The 17,305-nt window shown below is 39.2% G+C and overlaps 1 protein-coding gene across 1 annotated transcript in view; it reads right to left on the bottom strand.

The window, feature by feature from the left end:
* Window positions 1-243: 243 nt before the first annotated feature.
* KL (klotho) overlaps window positions 244-17,305 on the bottom strand; it is a 45,538-nt gene continuing 28,476 nt past the window's right edge. The window contains exons 2-5 of the mRNA XM_062615039.1: window positions 14,520-15,030; window positions 8,939-9,207; window positions 5,324-6,440; window positions 244-1,169 (exon numbers count right to left, since the gene is read on the bottom strand). Coding sequence (XP_062471023.1) covers window positions 832-1,169; window positions 5,324-6,440; window positions 8,939-9,207; window positions 14,520-15,030 — 2,235 coding nt within the window. The 3' untranslated portion in view covers window positions 244-831. The remainder of the gene's footprint in view (window positions 1,170-5,323; window positions 6,441-8,938; window positions 9,208-14,519; window positions 15,031-17,305) is intronic.

A 17,305-nucleotide genomic window follows, 5' to 3' on the forward strand; every position in this document is an offset into this window, starting at 1 on the left:
TACAGTGCAGTCAGACACACAGCCTCCTGACTACTGAGAAGGCAAAGATATCCCAGAGTCTGCTCTCTGCTTTTTTACTGAGCAAATCAAAGAGAAGCCCTTTCACCTTTTGCATCTCTTCCCACCAGATGGCATGACTCCTGCCACCCCTGGACTTACCCCTGCTGCTTCCCTCACTGAGAAAGACACAGCTCCTTTACCTGAAGCTCCCCAGTAACATCCTGAAGTCAGCAACCTTAGTAGTTCACCTATGTACCCAGTGCTCCCAGCAGCACAGACTTGTTCTTCCCCCTGCATCTGCTTTAGGAAAGGGAGTTTCCTTTCCCTCAGCACTGCTTTGTGCAGTTCTCCTCCATCTCTGCTCAGTCAGGTTCGCTGCTCCAGTCAGGTTCTGGCTCCAATCAAGCAACATCAGCATTAAACCCTAATTTGGAAAAGTAAGCCATTTTGTTTCTCCTCGGTTTTCTCTTGGAGAATTCAACATTTAGGCTCTTCTATCACGCCATGTCTTCAAACCATGATTTTATTTGCCCAACTCAGTGAGGCAAAACCAAGGAAGGAAAAGCATCAACAACAGGTCCCAGGGAAAGTTGTGAGAGAACTACAACCACAGGAATTATGGACTGGTCATAAACCAAATGTACTACACCAGAGAAAGTGATTTCTGGAAGCCATATGCTAGCAATTTCTTATCAGTGTCAATGTCCTGCAGTATCAGGAAGCGTAAATGTCTTCCTAGTGCTGAAGAAATGACATTGTGCACTCTTATTTCAAATTTCCCAAGGGAATGCAAGAGGAAGGGCAGCGAGTGATGTATTCAAAGGGGCAGCTCTATTTATACCTTCTTTCTATCCTCTTGGAGTAGTAAATAATGAAGAATATAGTAACAATAAAAGCAACAAATATGAAAGAGATAAAGGCTAATAATGATTTTCTGGTTCGGAAGAAGTGGCATTCAGGACATGAGGCACTCTCCTCTGGGCACAGCGCCTCAGGAGTTTCCGGACTAGGAAAGCCGTTATTGTCAATTATTTCCTTGTAATGTTTCATAGAAGGCTTTGGTTCGTATTGATTTGCAATGTAACTGTAGAGACCATATTTAGGAGCAGTCTTGTCATTAAAGGAATAGACAAAATATCCTTGCAGATTAACGTTATCCAGAGTGTAAGCTGTAAAAGAAAATAAAGAGTTGAAAACATGAATAAATATCATTTTGGCATTCAAAAGCAGCACCATATGTCAATACATAATGCAGAGGCAGGGGGATGTTAAACCCACATCTGCACTTCCTCAAAATAAGGTAAAGTACATGTACATCTATGAAATGTTTCTCTTAAAAAGTAAAAATCTGTCAGCCTCTGCCAGACAGCGTGATCTGTGAGTATCCTGCAATCTATTTCCTTGTGCTTAGTAAACACAGCTGTGAGTGTATGACTGTGTTTAATGATTAGCATGGAGCCTATCATGAAAAGATGCCCCTCTTTTTTATATATGAAAGAACGTATGTTTTGGCTTTCCTGCACCTGGATTTCTGCAACCTATTTCTCCGATTGCTCCATCGTCCTTGCAAAGCACCTCCTGACAGCCAAGGAACAGAGGACATCAGGCTGCACTTCTCATGAGCTGAGGCACCAGGAAAAGATGGCACCATGCTAAGGTCATGTACTGAGACATCACCAGTGCAAATGGAAAGGTTATGCAAATCATAGTTCTCTCTTGTTATTGACCGAGTTTCTGACCCAGGATGACCTGTGTCAGTCTTTACTAAGAACATGCCCACAATTCATACTGAAAACTTGGCTACTGGAAGAGGTCCAGCAGCATTAACCTTGAGCCATCATCCCACTTGACAAAACCAATTAATCCACAGTAGTAAAAACAAACTGTAATGTTTTACCTCTCAAAATCACTATTTTTTAACAAAACAAAGCAACGTCTTGTAGCAGATGAACACAGGATTGAAAACTAATAGTTGCTGAATTTTCATGTGTGTCTGGAAATAATTATTTCTGCAGCCATATGCAAGATATTTAGCACCTCTAGACTACTTTTCATGTGTAAAATGAAATAATATGTACCTGCCCTTTTACAGAGCTGCTACCCAGAATTAGTTTGTGCTTGCTGAACTGCTTGTGGATTTAATGGTTTTACATAAATGGTTACTGCTGTCTATTGTTTTCAATTGGCAAAGATGTATTTAAACAGTATACAAAGCACTTAGTGTACAAAGCACTTAAAAATACCATCTCAGTCCAAAGGGTTCATACTGTATTCTGGAATCATTTATCTGCACAAACCTGTTGGCTCCCCTGGAACAATGCAGGTGAGCAATATTACACGCACAAATGCTGCCACATGCAATCCCAGAAACCAGCTGGAAGAAGGCAGAATAGGAACTTTAAGGTTCTTAAAAATGTTCCAAATCCCCTTTCATCTCAGTTACTGCAAAGGGTCTTGCAAAAAAAATGCAAGTTTTGAAGAAACCTGAATCAGTCATGATGCCAAGGTTAACAGCTTGCTTCTTGTGTAAGGACAAGATGGACAAAAGCACTATACCAGAACAAGAGAAGAAAAGAGAATTAATGATGGACCAAACACTACAGAAGAGCATATGATATCAAAAATGGGAGAGCTTTAAAGAAAGTATTATGTCCCTGTTTAGCTGGGACACAGTCATCCATTACAAAGGTAGAAAGTAAAATGTAAAATGTGGCTTGCATGCGATGGCTAAGTTGAAAAACATAGGAGCTATTTTAAGGCTGGACAGAAAGGGAGGACAGAAAGGCTGGACAGAAAGTGGCTGGGAGATACTGGTATCAGAGTACGAATCACAAAGTTCTGTAAAAAACAGGGGTATGTAAAAAAACAGAGGATGGACTACTCGGTGGATAAGAAATTAGCCAGATGGTCACATTCAAAGGGCTGCAGTAAATGACTTGATGTGCAAGTGGAGACCAGTGATGAGTGGTGTTCCTCAGGGGTTGATATTAGGACCTGTTTAACATCTTTGTCAGAAACATAGACAGTGGGATTGAGTGTACTGTCACCAAGTTTGCTGAAGACACCAAGCTGTGTGGTGCGGTCAACACGCTGGAGGGAAGGGATGCCATCCAGAGGGACTGTCCTGGTTTTGATTTTTATTTTCCTTCAATTCTCCTCCCCATCTCACTTGGGGCAGGGGGCCAGTGAGTGAGTGGCTGCATGGTACTTAGTTGCCAGTTAGGGTTAAACCATGACAGGGGCCTTGACAGGCTGGAGAGGTGGGCCCATATGAACCTCATGAAGCTCAACAAGACTGCTCTATGTGGAGGTGCTCCGGCTAACACGAACTGGGATAAAAGCCTATATCCATACACTTTGAAAAGTGCCAAGAACTGGTACAGTCCAAAATGGTAGGATGGAGAGAAGCCATACAGTAAAAAAAGATTAAAACCATATGCCCAAATATAGCCAGGATATGTTTAACTACCAATGCAGAAAACATTCAACCAGGGCTTCAAAATGCGGGAGAAGGAACTCTTGGGCACTTAATATTGATGTTCAGTAATCTGTGAGAGAGGTGGAAATCACAGAAGAAGAGATTAAAAGCCAGTAATTAACAGAGTGGACAGGATGACCTAGCAAATCATGGAACTGCCAGCCATCCTTCACTACTAGCAGAAGAATGGAATAGATTATATAAGGCTTGATAAAGAAGAATTACAGGTGATATATATGTTTAATGCCAGTCAGTTTAGCTTTATGAAAAATAAATCTTGCCAAACTAACTTGACATCTTTTTTATGAGATCTGCAGATCAATAAAAGTAATGATGTTTGATGTAATATACTTAAAACTTCACAAAGCAACCGACTTAGTATTATATGGCATTTGGATCAAGAAAATAGAAAGTTATGAGGTCAAGAGGAGCCCCTAATAAACAGGTTTCATATGCTCTCGAACAGAACTAATATGTTGAGAAATGTAATTGCAGGTAAATCTCACAGTAGGTATATTTCTACCATGGTCATGGAGATTGGCTTTTAGCACTGGGATATTAAATGAACTTAAATATATCAACAACCTGAAAGAAAAGCAAAACTATTCCTTCCAAAGTTTGCAATTAACACAAAGATTAGGGACATAACTTAGCTAGTGTTGCAAGCTTTGCGCAAGCAAGCAACTGGCATTTGAACATGACCAAATGTAAGGATGTCAAAGAACAAGTAGACCATACTTCGGCAGAGAATATTCTGCCTGGGGGCAGGAATCTGTAACTGAGTTTAAAATCTCACTAAATAACCACAAAGTGTGTGTAACCAACCTGATGCCATGGCCAAAAGGGCTAATATGCTGCTTAGATGTACAAAAGAGGAGTAAAAGAGGTTGTATTATATCTGCTTGAGATACAGGTGTGGCAGTTGTAGAAGCAGTGTGTCCAGGTCTGGGTTTACTCCTCCCAAGAAGAATGTTGGCAAATGTGGAAGTTTAATAATTGAAAGGTTCTAAATGACATTTTACAGCAAGGGTCACAAAGAGCTTTGACTGTGTTATTTATCAAAGACATGAGAGATAACTTGGTTTCTGTCTGTGAATACCAGCGTAAGTAAGATACATGGAAATGCACAACAAAAAGGCTTAAAGCTAAAGAAATACTGTGAGATTGATATGTATCTACGCACACACATATATAAAAGCGGCAATTGCACATTGCAGCAGCTTACAGTGAGGTGTACAAGATTCTACATCAGTAAAAATCTTATCTGGGTCTTGCGCTTTTCTTGAAAACCAGTGTGTGTTGTATGATAGGATGACTCTAAAAGCCTCTTTTTTCCTTATAATGTATGAATCTTTGAGACAAAGTCTGGTTTGGGTTCTGAATAGCAGGAAATGACATAATGAGGTAGAGAGCTGAATTATTATGAAGATCACTGTTGGATAAGATCACTGCTGGATACGATACAGAGGCAGCTGAGGAACAGAACTCAAACCCAGCCCGAGGCACATCAGTGTGGAGAAGCAACAAAGCAAAACAACAGTAGAAGTGCAGTAAGAAGAAAATCCGCCTAAATACATGTGGAACTACACACTTAACATAATATTAAATTTCTGGAATCCACAAAAATGTCTACTGCTGACTTAATGCAGAGTATGTGCAAAGTCAGTCTTCCTGATGCTTAGTAACACCAATCGTTAAGTCAAATGAAAACCTGTTATGCTGTAGTAACATCCCATTTATAGATTATTCTACATAGGATTTTTTTAAAGTTAAACATACTTTATTACAAAGTGTATACTAATACTGGGATTTGTGACATATAAGCCACCACTACTGATTCCTTACCTTTTAAAGCTTCATTGATGTAATTCTGTATATAATACACTCTGAGCTTATCATGCACCATATTCTGGTCATCGTCAATTCCATTAGCCAGAACATAAGTTGGGACATCACCATACTTTGATTTAACCCACTTGAGCAATTTACGCAGTCCCCAGGGCACTACTGCAGCTCTGCTGGGGGAGTGCAGCCATGTGATGTCATTGATCATTTGAACTTCAAGATAGTGGTCATATTTTACTGCATCTTCTTTCTCCCAGCCCACAAGAGTAGTAGTGTAGTGACACAAAGCAAAAAAATCAAATGATCCCTTGATTAACTTCCTTTCGTCTTCTGAGAAATAAGGCAAGTGGAAATTATACAGGTCAACACCGTTTCTTCGGTGAAGCCATGCTCTCATCACCTGCGGGTAGTCACCATTCCCAAAGATGGGCTCTGCAAGCCAGCCAATGTCGAATTCTAAAATTCTGTCAGCAACTTCTTGGTCATTCCTGGAAAAGGGACAAGCTGGTTCTACCCAGTCAGCTTGCAGAGCTATTGATATTTTGCCTTTCTGAGATCTCCTGAATTCTTTGTCATAAAGATGCCATGCTTTCGCATGGGCTTTCAAGAGGTTGTGGCCTGCAGTGTATGTCAAGTTTTTCACAGGTGGTTCATTCATTGTGATCCAAAATTTGACATGGTCCCCAAGACTTGTAAAGCAGAATTTGGCATACTCAACAAAAGCCTGAACGGTTTCTATGTTTTCCCAAGCTCCATATTTGGCAAGGGAGACTGGAAGCTCTTGATTCTCAGCCATTGGTTGCCATAAAGCAACAACAGGAGTTATGTTAACTCTGAGAAGTTCAGTAGCAAAACACTGATAATAATGTACAAGTGTGTGGTTGATTAGCGAAAGGTTACCTAAAGGAAGGATTAAGGACCATTTCAGTGAAAAATGGAAGTGTGTGACATGCATTTCTTGCAGAAGAGAGATCTGGAGCCTGATAGCAGCAAAGTCAACACAGTGACGCTTGCGCTTCGAGGTGAAAACTCCATCCAATTTAATAAGCTTCTTCGTCTGGTGAACATCCCACACATAAACATTAGAGTCAAGAAACTGGGAGGGTGTTGTGTCTACCTAGGTAGAATAAGAAACATACCAGATTCAATCTGTTTGTTCTAGGTAGGTGGGAACATCATAACTATCAGGCACAATGTAGCTAAATATCTGAAGTCAAAACACTGCATCTAGCACCGCTGGCAACTCTGATAGCATCAGGCTCATGTGAATGAATTAACTTTCTGTTAACATGTGACATCAGAAAAGTACCAAATTTATATATAATTTTCACCCTACTTTCTGAACAAGCTCATCCTGATTGTCACCATGTTTGTATCTTCTCCAGGTTGCTCCAGTCTGTATGGGAAACAAGGGACTGCTGAGGGATAAGGCATTAAGCCTGTGACAGATCTCCAGAGAAGAGCTTCAGCAAAGACTACAGTAATTTTTAAAATGTTTTTCTGTCAAGATTAAAAAGGGCCTACAGAGAGCCTCTCTGTTGTAAATTACCCAGTAGATTCAGTTTCAAGACCACTCCCTGAATGCAGTAAAAAAGTTCTTTTCCTGATTATGATGAAAGATGAGTAATGCCCTGCACTTGATTTTTAGCATAAATTCAGTTAACAAGCAAAATTTTTTCTTCTTGCTAAAGACATCCTTTCTGATTTAACTCATACTGAACTCATTTCCAAGTTATTTCAGCAGGCTGTTATGTCGGAACAATTTGTTTTCAGGCGTCTGAGTAAACCCAGTATGTCACTCCAACAATAAATGCATTTCCCATGAGTCCCTAGGGCTTCATGTCAGAATTGCCTGTATGACATACTGACACAGTAGAAGATGAGCTTTTCCACAACTGTACTTTCACTTTTTAATGAATATCACAAACAGAATAAGGACTAGAAAATGAAAAAAGTGAAATACTTAATAGAACACACAGTGTAAAATCTCCTAATTCATACTCTGGATTAACTCCTACAGAAAAGATCCAAGCTACAAGTTACTGGTACCACAGATGTTTATTTGCCCCTTTTTCCTTCCCCCGCTCTTTGGTGCAGTTTTCCCCTGAGTTCAGATTTTCTTGTCCTGCCCTCTGTTTGAAAAGCAGGTGTCAGCCTACAACCAGTGTTCTACTTGTAGCTGAGGCTTTGCAGACTATATAAAGAAGCTGCTGAAAATAAGTTGCTGTTTTCTCCGGAGAGGTCGGTACTGTGCTTATAGAAGAAAGTAATCAAGAACAGCGTGTCTGAAGGAAATTGCTTTTCTGGAGAATTGTCCCTTGTAGATTACTAAAGCATGCATTGCCACTAATACTGTGGGAATGCTGTCAAAAGAGTTTTTCCACTGTGATGCATCTACAAATCACACTACCTAAGCCTTAGAGCACAAAATGCTGGAAAGGCCTTTTGAAATGAAAATATTCAGCTCTGAAGTTTTGGGGATGGATTTTTTTAACTGTTTTAGGCTGACTGACTCCACAACTTTATAGTTGTTATTGATCCCTAAAGCAGCAATTCCATTTCTAATCCCTAATCTGTCTGGGAGCTACAAGGATAACGAATGCTGAATTTTCTTGGAAATCGGTGTTCCAAGTAAGGATGCTGAAGTATTTTTCAAGAGAACAAAGTCAGATCTCACTTTCAGAGTGAGAAGGAACAAACAATGCCCCTGCACTCTAGCCTTAAGAAAGATTCTGTGTTTGTGGAAAATCTAAATTAAAAATTCTGTTCTTGGATCAAGCCTCTGTGTCGAATTTAACTACACCTCTTTACTGTGGTTAGAGAAGCCCTGCAAGCCAAAACAGCATCTGAGAATTACAGAGCCAAACTGTTAAAGAGACTAATCTACACAACTAATCTACTACTTCTACTCATACGATGAAGTCTTAAAATTTGAAGATTCTTCCAAAGTATCGGATTTGCTTGAAATAAAGAGTGACAGCTATGAACTGGATCCATAATCTAGCTAGGTGCTATCCAGGCGTACTGCAGGCCTCCGTCAGACACAGTACAACTCAAAATGACAAAGAAGGAATACAGAAATTTCATCTAAATCTAGTATTGTTTACTTTTCTTTATATAAAATCACTCTAACGATGGTACCAGTATATATATGCGTAAGATGTAGAAGCATGCCACTAGAGTTTTAAGAGCTTTCAGGACATTTTCTAAAACATGTATTATCACAGCAGGCAAACATATTACCATTAAAATTATGGACATGAAAAAGCAGTAATATTTCCTATTTCATAGACTTGGAAATGCACTATATAAGACCTAATGAACTTTCATTTGAACAGGACTGACTTCCAGTAACTGATCACATAACACACCCAGGGAAGATGAGCATCAGACCCCTTTCAATTTTCGCACATTTTTCAATCTGACTGGATCTTGCTGGTCACACACAGAAAGTCTAGGAAAGACTGAATTACAGTGTTTGGCACAAAAGCCTTGTACCATCTGCTTGCAGCACTGTGGTAATAATATATCAGCAAAGACACTCTACCCAGCAAATTTATCAATGTGATGCACTGATCTGGCTGGGCAGCATGTTGGCTTTATCATCAGACTCACCTGAATGTAGTTGTCAACAATTCCCCAGGCAAAGCCACAGGGAAAAATACTTTCTATGGGCTGGTTTTCAGGCAAAGGTGGGAAGCCATTTTTTTCTATCAGCTTTTGATAGAACAAGACAGAAGATTTGGGCATCAACTTCTTGTCATGGCTTTGAAAATCAACATAAAACAAACCACGTCGAATGCTGTATCCCCTGTGCCATTCAAAGCCGTCCAGGAGAGACCAGACCGTGTAGCCAAACACATTAACTCCGTCGTAGCGGATGGCTGAGGAAAGAACAAAACCAAGCTTATCGCAGTGTTCCCTTTTCCCCTGTAGATTACACTGTACCAGCAATGTTTGCTGTGTTCAGGTGTAAGAACAATGCAATAGGTCAGATAAATATCTCAGGGCCTGCCTCAAAGCCTGTTTAGGGAAGATTTTCAACTGCATCCAGGTAGCTGCTAGGTCATGGGTGCACTGTACAAGGCAGCCGAGGTACCTGGCTTGGCTTTGAACAAGCTAGATTTAAAAAGAGAACCAGTGTAGCAGTGGTTTAAGGCAGTGCTGCTAATCAGGCATGCCAAATCTCAGCCTCTGAGAAGAGCATGCTACACTTGAACCGACTGCAGCAACTGAGCCAAAACTGCACTGCACTCTGCTACACACACTGCAGCTCACACTGGGGCAGTCGAAGTGCCATTAATGCAGCACTATCCTGTATGCAAACAGAAGTTACGCTCTTTTTCCTTCCCCCTCCCACTACCAATACATACTAAGAAAACCCTGACAACACTTCTGGTGTGTTGATGAATATTTATTAGCATAGATTTTAAGTAGAAGTGATAATGCAGAGAGACCCTCTTTGTTTGGTAATTCTGTCTCTTTACATCTTTTATGGCATAGTATTTTCCAGCTTAAATATTTAAGGGTTTCTAAAAATATGTGTCTGTTCTAGGTCAGTTGTTTGACTTTTATCACTACACATATTGAAAGTTAATATCAGGGTCTACTGGCATCTGTCAGTTTAGTCAACATTACAGTTTTAAGATTCAAATGATACTCACTTTTAGTTGTATTAAACACTGAGATTCAGCAAAATCCAAAATGCCTGGGCAAAGTTCAGCTTCAGGAAAACGCAAAGGAGCATGCTTATTTTAATTACATAATTAGATCCACCCTAATTGAGCAATGCATTTAAGTGCAATCTTAAATGTTCTTTTGAACTCCAGTTTGGCTCTGTAGCCAATAGAGTTTATCTTTATTAATCACCATCGTCTGTCAACCCAAACTGGTTACTCGCTGAACATATTTGCCATTCTAGTAACACTGAAAGAGTGATTTTTCAGGCAACCAGAATATCAAGATACTAATTTCCTGGTTTTTATTAATGTACCTCATTACAATCAGTTATGAAGGACCACATGGTTTCTTGATTGCAACCCTGTTTGAATCAATTAAATGAACTGCAGTTAAGTAAGCAATGAGTTCGGCCCAGTTTTTATCGCAGGTCATGAGAAAATGTCTTAAGGAAGTGGAGTATTTCTCCACCTAAAGGCACCATTCTTTTATGTTTGGAAGATGCCAATATTTTTTTAACCTCTCCATGCATCCATGATGACATCTGCTATACCAGCAGAGTAAAGTAACAGCCAATACAGGTCCACTTTGTGAACCGGTCTCAGTGAGCCTTTCTCTTTGAACAGCATCTCACCCCTTCTATAAGTCATCATACAGCACTCCCACACTTCCTGAGTGCCTCATAAAAATTCTCCTCAAAGCCTTCTTTAAAAATGTATTAACTTGTAAGTATCACCTATGAAAGAAGCAACATGGAAATTTTTTGTAAGTTTGAACAAGTCTGGAAGTTTCCAAACCAGTATCTCAAAAGGGAAAACAAACAAAAAAAAAAACGCCATGAAACCACAATGAAAATTATTGTCTTTTTTTTCTCTTTCTTTTTCCTTGTTCTCTCTCTGCTCTTTTTTTATGTCTGTGGTGCACAACACTGGCTGACTGAAACCTAAAGTGTCCTTGCTTCTGAAACCACTTCTGAGTGGCCTTAAACATAAGACCTACTGAAAGTAACACCTGACCTGAGCAATCCCCCACATCATATGAAGAAATGTTCCACTAAGCAGGCCAGAACTGGGTTAAAAATTAAACAGCAGCTCAGCTCACATGCTGTTTAGCTCACTAGGATAGAAACAGTCCAAGGAAATATGGCAGACCCATAAGCATCAAATATAGATCCTTAAAACCTTCTGTTCAGCTGCTGTTCAACCACAAGGCATGAAGGTGAGGTGTGCGAAGCCCTCAGCCCCTGTTTCTATGCAGAAGGTGTGAAGGGATCTACATTTTGCCTTTGGACATACCCAAGAACAGCTCAGTCACAATCTGTCAGGGGCCTGGCTGTTCCCATTCTCCCTGAGACTCTGAATTCAGACCTGTTAAACCCCTAGATAATGACCTAATGGCTTGGCTAGTCAACAGCACAGAGCTCTCCTGGTCAACATGCTCCACTTTACAAGGAACAATCTATTTGTTGCACCAAAGACAGAGCAGGGAAGTGAATATCACCCTAGAGTAAGAGGTTAGATACCAACCAATCTCCATCAAACGATCAACTTTTGGTCGATGAGAAAATGAACATGAGCTGGCTTCAGTGTGCGCTTGCATCCCAGAAAGCCAACCATATCCTGGGCTGCATCAAAAGGAGCGTGACCAGCAGGTTGAAGGAGGTGATCCTGCCCCTCTACTCTGCTCTTGTGAGACCTCACCTGGAGTATTGTGTGCAGTTCTGGTGTCCTCAACATAAAAAGGAGATGGAACTGTTGGAACAAGTCCAGAGGAGGCCACGAGGATGATCAGGGGACTGGAGCCCTTCATACTTCCCGTATGAAGACAGGCTGAGAAAGTTGGGGCTGTTCAGCCTGGAGAAGAGAAGGCTGCGTGGAGACCTCATAGCACCCTTCCAGTCTCTGAACGGGCCTACAAGGATGCTGGAGAGGGAGTCTGCATTAGGGACTGTAGTGATAGGACAGGGGGTAACAGGTTCAACCTTAAAACAGGGGAAGTTTAGATCTGATATAAGGAAGAACTTCTTTACTGTGAGGGTGGTGAGGCACTGGAATGGGTTGCCAAGGGAAGCTGTGAATGCTCCACCCCTGGCAGTGTTCAAGTCCAGGCTGGACAGAGCCTTGGGTGACATGGTTTAGTGTGAGGTGTCCCTGCCCATGGCAGCGGGGTTGGAACTGGATGATCTTAAGGTCCTTTCCAATCCTAACTATTCTACGATTCTATTCTATTCTAACTCTAATTAACATGTAACTACATTATATTACAGCTGTAATTACTCTATTCAACCCTAAATGATATTTGGGACCAAAATAAATAAATAAATAAATAAATAAATATAAAAATATTGTAAACAGTAAAAGAATATAGGGCTGTGAATCCCAAATAAAAAGACCCTTTCCCAGAGCCACAGAGCTTGTCTACAGCATGCAGTGTGAGAACAGACATCAGCACTTCAACTGACGTCAGGAGCATACTGAGCAGATCTCCCTCATCACACTTTGGTTCATATCACAGAGTGGTCTCAGGATACATGCTCTCAGTTCCTTTCAGGTGAAATTAAACTAGGAACAGTCTTCAGGAATGCACACAGTGTGGACACCAGACCCTCCACACCAGCTCTTTCTAATCAACAGGCTTAGTCCAATAGGGTTGCACTTGCTTGTTAACATAGAAATGGACATAAGCAGTTTTGTGTGACCCTGGGTCTAAATTAATTATCCTTGTTTCTGTTATAGCTCCAGTGTCATTTTACTGTCCCTAGACTGCTGGAGTGAATCTCATGGTAAATAGCTCACGAATCTCTACATTAAAGTGTTTTATTACACTGTTTACAGTGTTTATTTATTATATTAGATGTATCCTAAATCTTTGAGAGAGAAAACAGGTGCCTTTGTCTTTGGCCTTTAATGTTGTCCAACAAGACTGCTCACAGCCAACATGATGCCTTTTGTGGATCTTCCTCAACTGAATTCCCCCAGATAACGCATAGGAAACTTTGGTATTTATACTGAATTTTGCACATTCTAGCAGCAGAAGATTTAATTGCAATAATTTCCATCATAATGACGCCAAAGTCCCTTCTGCCGATCCAGTCTGCCTCTGCTGTTTTCCTTTTCTTTCCATAAAAAGTTTAGCCAAGTGCTGGTATTAAGTTAGTATGACAAAACTTGTCATATTAACTACTACATATTAATAACTGTATTGTTGTTGCTGTTATTATTATTATTTACTGAATGGCACATTAAAAGGAAAGAAACACTGCAAATTGAGACTATTTCTAGCCAGCTGTGATTAAAAGGAACATCTATATGTCCAGCAATTTATAAACTAAACAGAAATATGGGTGACAGGAATATCACTCCTCTGTGAAAATGAGCCCTTCATCTGACTTCATCCAAACTAGTAATACTATACTTGCAAGTGTTAGTAACTGGTTTGCATTTTATTGTTTCCATTCTGGATGGGAATTTAATTTATTTGCAATAATTAGGTTTCTGGAATAGTAGATGAAACAGATGTGGGAATCCTCTGCATCTTCATGAGTGCTGAGAATAAAATGAGACCCATTTTTGCTTATCCCCTGTATAAAAATGGCAATGCAACAATGGCTTTCTCATCTGAGCTAACAGCTACAGTAATACTGTTTTTTAAATCAGACAGTAAACTATAGACAAGTAAATACATTATTAAATTGTAAATTAAGAAATTAAAAGACAATGAAAATGGAAATGGTAACCCCACAACTTACAGGTGACTACTAGGATTGAAAAAATCTGTTTTGCCACAAGAAAATGGGAAAACAGAAAATAACTCTCATACGAGGTAGCATATTTCTCTTACCTTTTGAAAAAAAAATAATAGGTTAACAATTTAAATAATGTAGATTACATAACCTCAAATATTCAGTTCTTAAACTGAAAATTCAGATTTTACTGAAACTGAAAACTGAAAATGAAAATTCTTAAAATCCAGATTTTTGCCATTGATGTCCAGAGCTGTACCCATGTAAAACCTGTGCAAGGGCAACACTGAGATGCAGGATGAAAAGGTTCCAATTTTTCATTTAGAAATGTATTCTTTCATCCCTCTGTGTTTCTCAGAGGAACTCCTATTGCATAGTATTTACCTTCCCATATATACAGTCTTAGGTTTTGTACATATGTTCATACATCTAAATGATAGAACACAACTATTAATAAACAGCACAGTAAATTTCCGTAAGTCCACTGAGAATACAGTTCACGTTTTGCACTTCCTCCCACCAAAGACAGCAGAAATTTTCCCACTGACTTCCAAGACAGCAGCATCAAGCTCACCAAATGCTATCTGCAGATATTAAGGGTCTTCAAAAGCTGAAAATAATAAACCCAGAAAAGGGATTTGGAGTCTCATTTCATAAGTGCCAAGATGAATGTTAAAGACTAAAATTAGTTTTCAGCCTGGTTCTTCAACATGTCTCTGTAGACTATTTTGCATTATGAGTCTGTCAAGCACATATTAATACAACCTCAGTCCCTACCTTTTAAAGTTTCCATAATGAACTTTTTGAGATAGTAAATATACTTGGCATCATCTCTCTTGGTGCTACCAGAAACAAACCAGCTGTTCTCCACAATGAATATTTCGGGGTTGTTATATTCACTGCTTATCCAGTAAAGGAGCTGCCTCAGGCTTATTGATTCCAACTGCTGGAATTTCATGTGGGAGTCCAATAGCTGGAAACTCAGGGTAGCTCCAAATGAAAGAGCAAAAAAGTCTGCTGTTCCCTTGACATACTTCTTCTCAACCTCACTGAATTCAGGCAACAGAGATGAGAGGTTGCTCCTCATGCTCTCTGGATAGTCACCATCAATAAATATGGGCTTGGCAAACCAGCCAAGCACAAAATCGAGGGATTTTTGACATTCTTTTATGTTTTTTTCAGTCATACGTTGAGGTTTTATCCAGTGGGAGCTAAGGGAAATGGACACTTTTCCTCTTTGAGTTGGACGAAAATGGTCATTGTAGAGATGCCAAACTTTAGCATGGGCCTGTTGAAAAGAAAGACTGTAATTAATGCACCTGAAATTCCACTTTAAGTAACACAATTACTTTCAAGTACTGACTTCATGTCACATAGTAACAACATATACATGAGCATTTGAGGGCTCAGCCGTATTCATTTATCAGCAGTTTACAACTCCTAAATAAAATTTTCTTTAATACCATATTAATACCCTGTATCAACTAGAAATCACTAGACAGGGACTAGTTAGTCAGGGAAAACAGCATCTCAGTTTTCCATAAGATACTATTCCAGGCACTGAACAAATTTTTAGCTAGGCACCTTTTATTACCTTTTGAGTTCAGACATACTTCCAGTATTTATAAAAATGAAGATACTTATAACTGAATATGTTTGAAAGTACATTTTCATTATAGGAATATCACTTTATCTGTTGTTTCAGAGATATATAAAGGAGGAAGGTCTATTCTTAAGAACTGCCCAGATCCCAGAATACAAGACAAAAATCACCCTTGAAATTATTTCTCTTTCCACCAGAACACACAGTAACTGAAAAACTACCAATCTGGATTTAAAAAAGTCTGATGAAAAACAACTTACCATACCTCCTGAAAAATTATTCCAATAATTCAATTTAATTTGTTTTATTAAAACTTCCTATTTACCTCTAGCACCAGATTTCAACCACTTGTCTTGGTATAATTTTATCTGTTACTGTGAGAACTTTTCTACCAAATTTCTTTCCCATGGTCTTGCAGTCAGTTGAAACAGTCTCCTGATGTTCTCTTTGAAAGCTAAATAGATTAAGTTCCGGGAGCCTTGCATTATATTCAGGCATTATCTTCAAGCTCACTAACCATTCTCACTGCTCTCCTTTGATTTTCTTCCAATTTGTTATCATCTGTCTTACACTGTAGAAGCAGAATTGGACATAATATGCCACTGGTAGTCTTGCCAGCAGTAAAACCAGAGACAATTTAATACATTATTTCTGCTTATGTAGCCATAGCATCACCCTGTGAAGCATATGCTCATCTCAACTACCCTATCTCTAAAGCCCTTCACCACATAAACCATACTTTTTCTTTGCATCTAGCTTATCAAAGAATTTTGACTTCTCTATGAATCAAGATCCCATCTTTTTGTCATCAACACTTTAGTAGAAATTGTCATGCCTTTTTCCAGGTCATTGATAAAATGGTAAAATATATGAGATCTATTCATTAGGAAAAAGCCTACCTAGTAACTATTCCCAGTTTACATCTGTATTTAGAGACTTATCAGTTAATGTTTGTTCATATGTGCTATGATGACACGAACCTATATTCTTGCCATACAAAGTCACAGGTGTGATGAATATATATGACAGATTACTAATCAAAATGTCACACACATTTTTAGCCCTCCCTGGAAGGATACAGAAAGCTGTATAACTCCACTCCATGCAGTTGGTATGTTGGCAAATTTTATCATCAATTTATTGATAGATGCTGTTCACAGTTTTCTTTTCATACACTCTTACCAATCAAGCTTTGAACCACAATGATTTCCAGTTGCCAGCATTACTAAGAACATTATGCAGTTAAAATTATTAACAATTTTTTTTTTTACACAGACACTGTTAATTACCCTGCAAAAAATAATGAATTCTATCATTCTAGTGTTCTTGGAGAATTTGAATTCTCACTGCTGGGAGAAAAGCAATCGGAAGTGAAGGACAACTAAAGTTAAGATCAATAATCAAGGCTCAGCTCAGCAGTCCCCATACAGAAAGATGCTGCCTTTGAGTCATCATAGGATATATAAAACATCTGTGCAGATCTGACACTGGCTCTAGAGGAGACTAGAACCATGCCCTTTTAGAGTGGTAACAAAAACCCAAACAGAACAATCCTGGAGACTGTGAATCACAGTACACACTTACGTGCTTGTACCTAAATCAAGCTCTCAGTTGCAAATTTCAATGTACATGCCCTCATTTATAACACATCAATAGTTCACATAAATGTGAGGCAGTCCTACCATCTGTGTATATTAATACAATGGTTTTTAATGCTAATGAGAAATTAATATAGAAATTATTTCAAAGTCCAACATCAAAAATGAGATCTGACCTAAGCACAGGCTCAGTTTTTACTTCACACTGAAGCTCCATTAGCCTGATGAAAGAATAAAAGCCATTACATATCATGACAAAATGCTACACACCCAACTCTTCAACTATGATTTTGAAAGTACCACTGGGAACAAATATGCCACCATTTGCAACCCACTGCACACCCAAATCTTCCCTCATAAAG

The sequence above is a fragment of the Pezoporus occidentalis genome, unplaced genomic scaffold (genome assembly GCF_034315485.1).
Source record: "Pezoporus occidentalis ecotype Australia unplaced genomic scaffold, CSIRO_AGI_Poc_V1 ctg18, whole genome shotgun sequence".
Classification (NCBI taxonomy): Eukaryota; Metazoa; Chordata; class Aves; order Psittaciformes; family Psittacidae; genus Pezoporus; species Pezoporus occidentalis.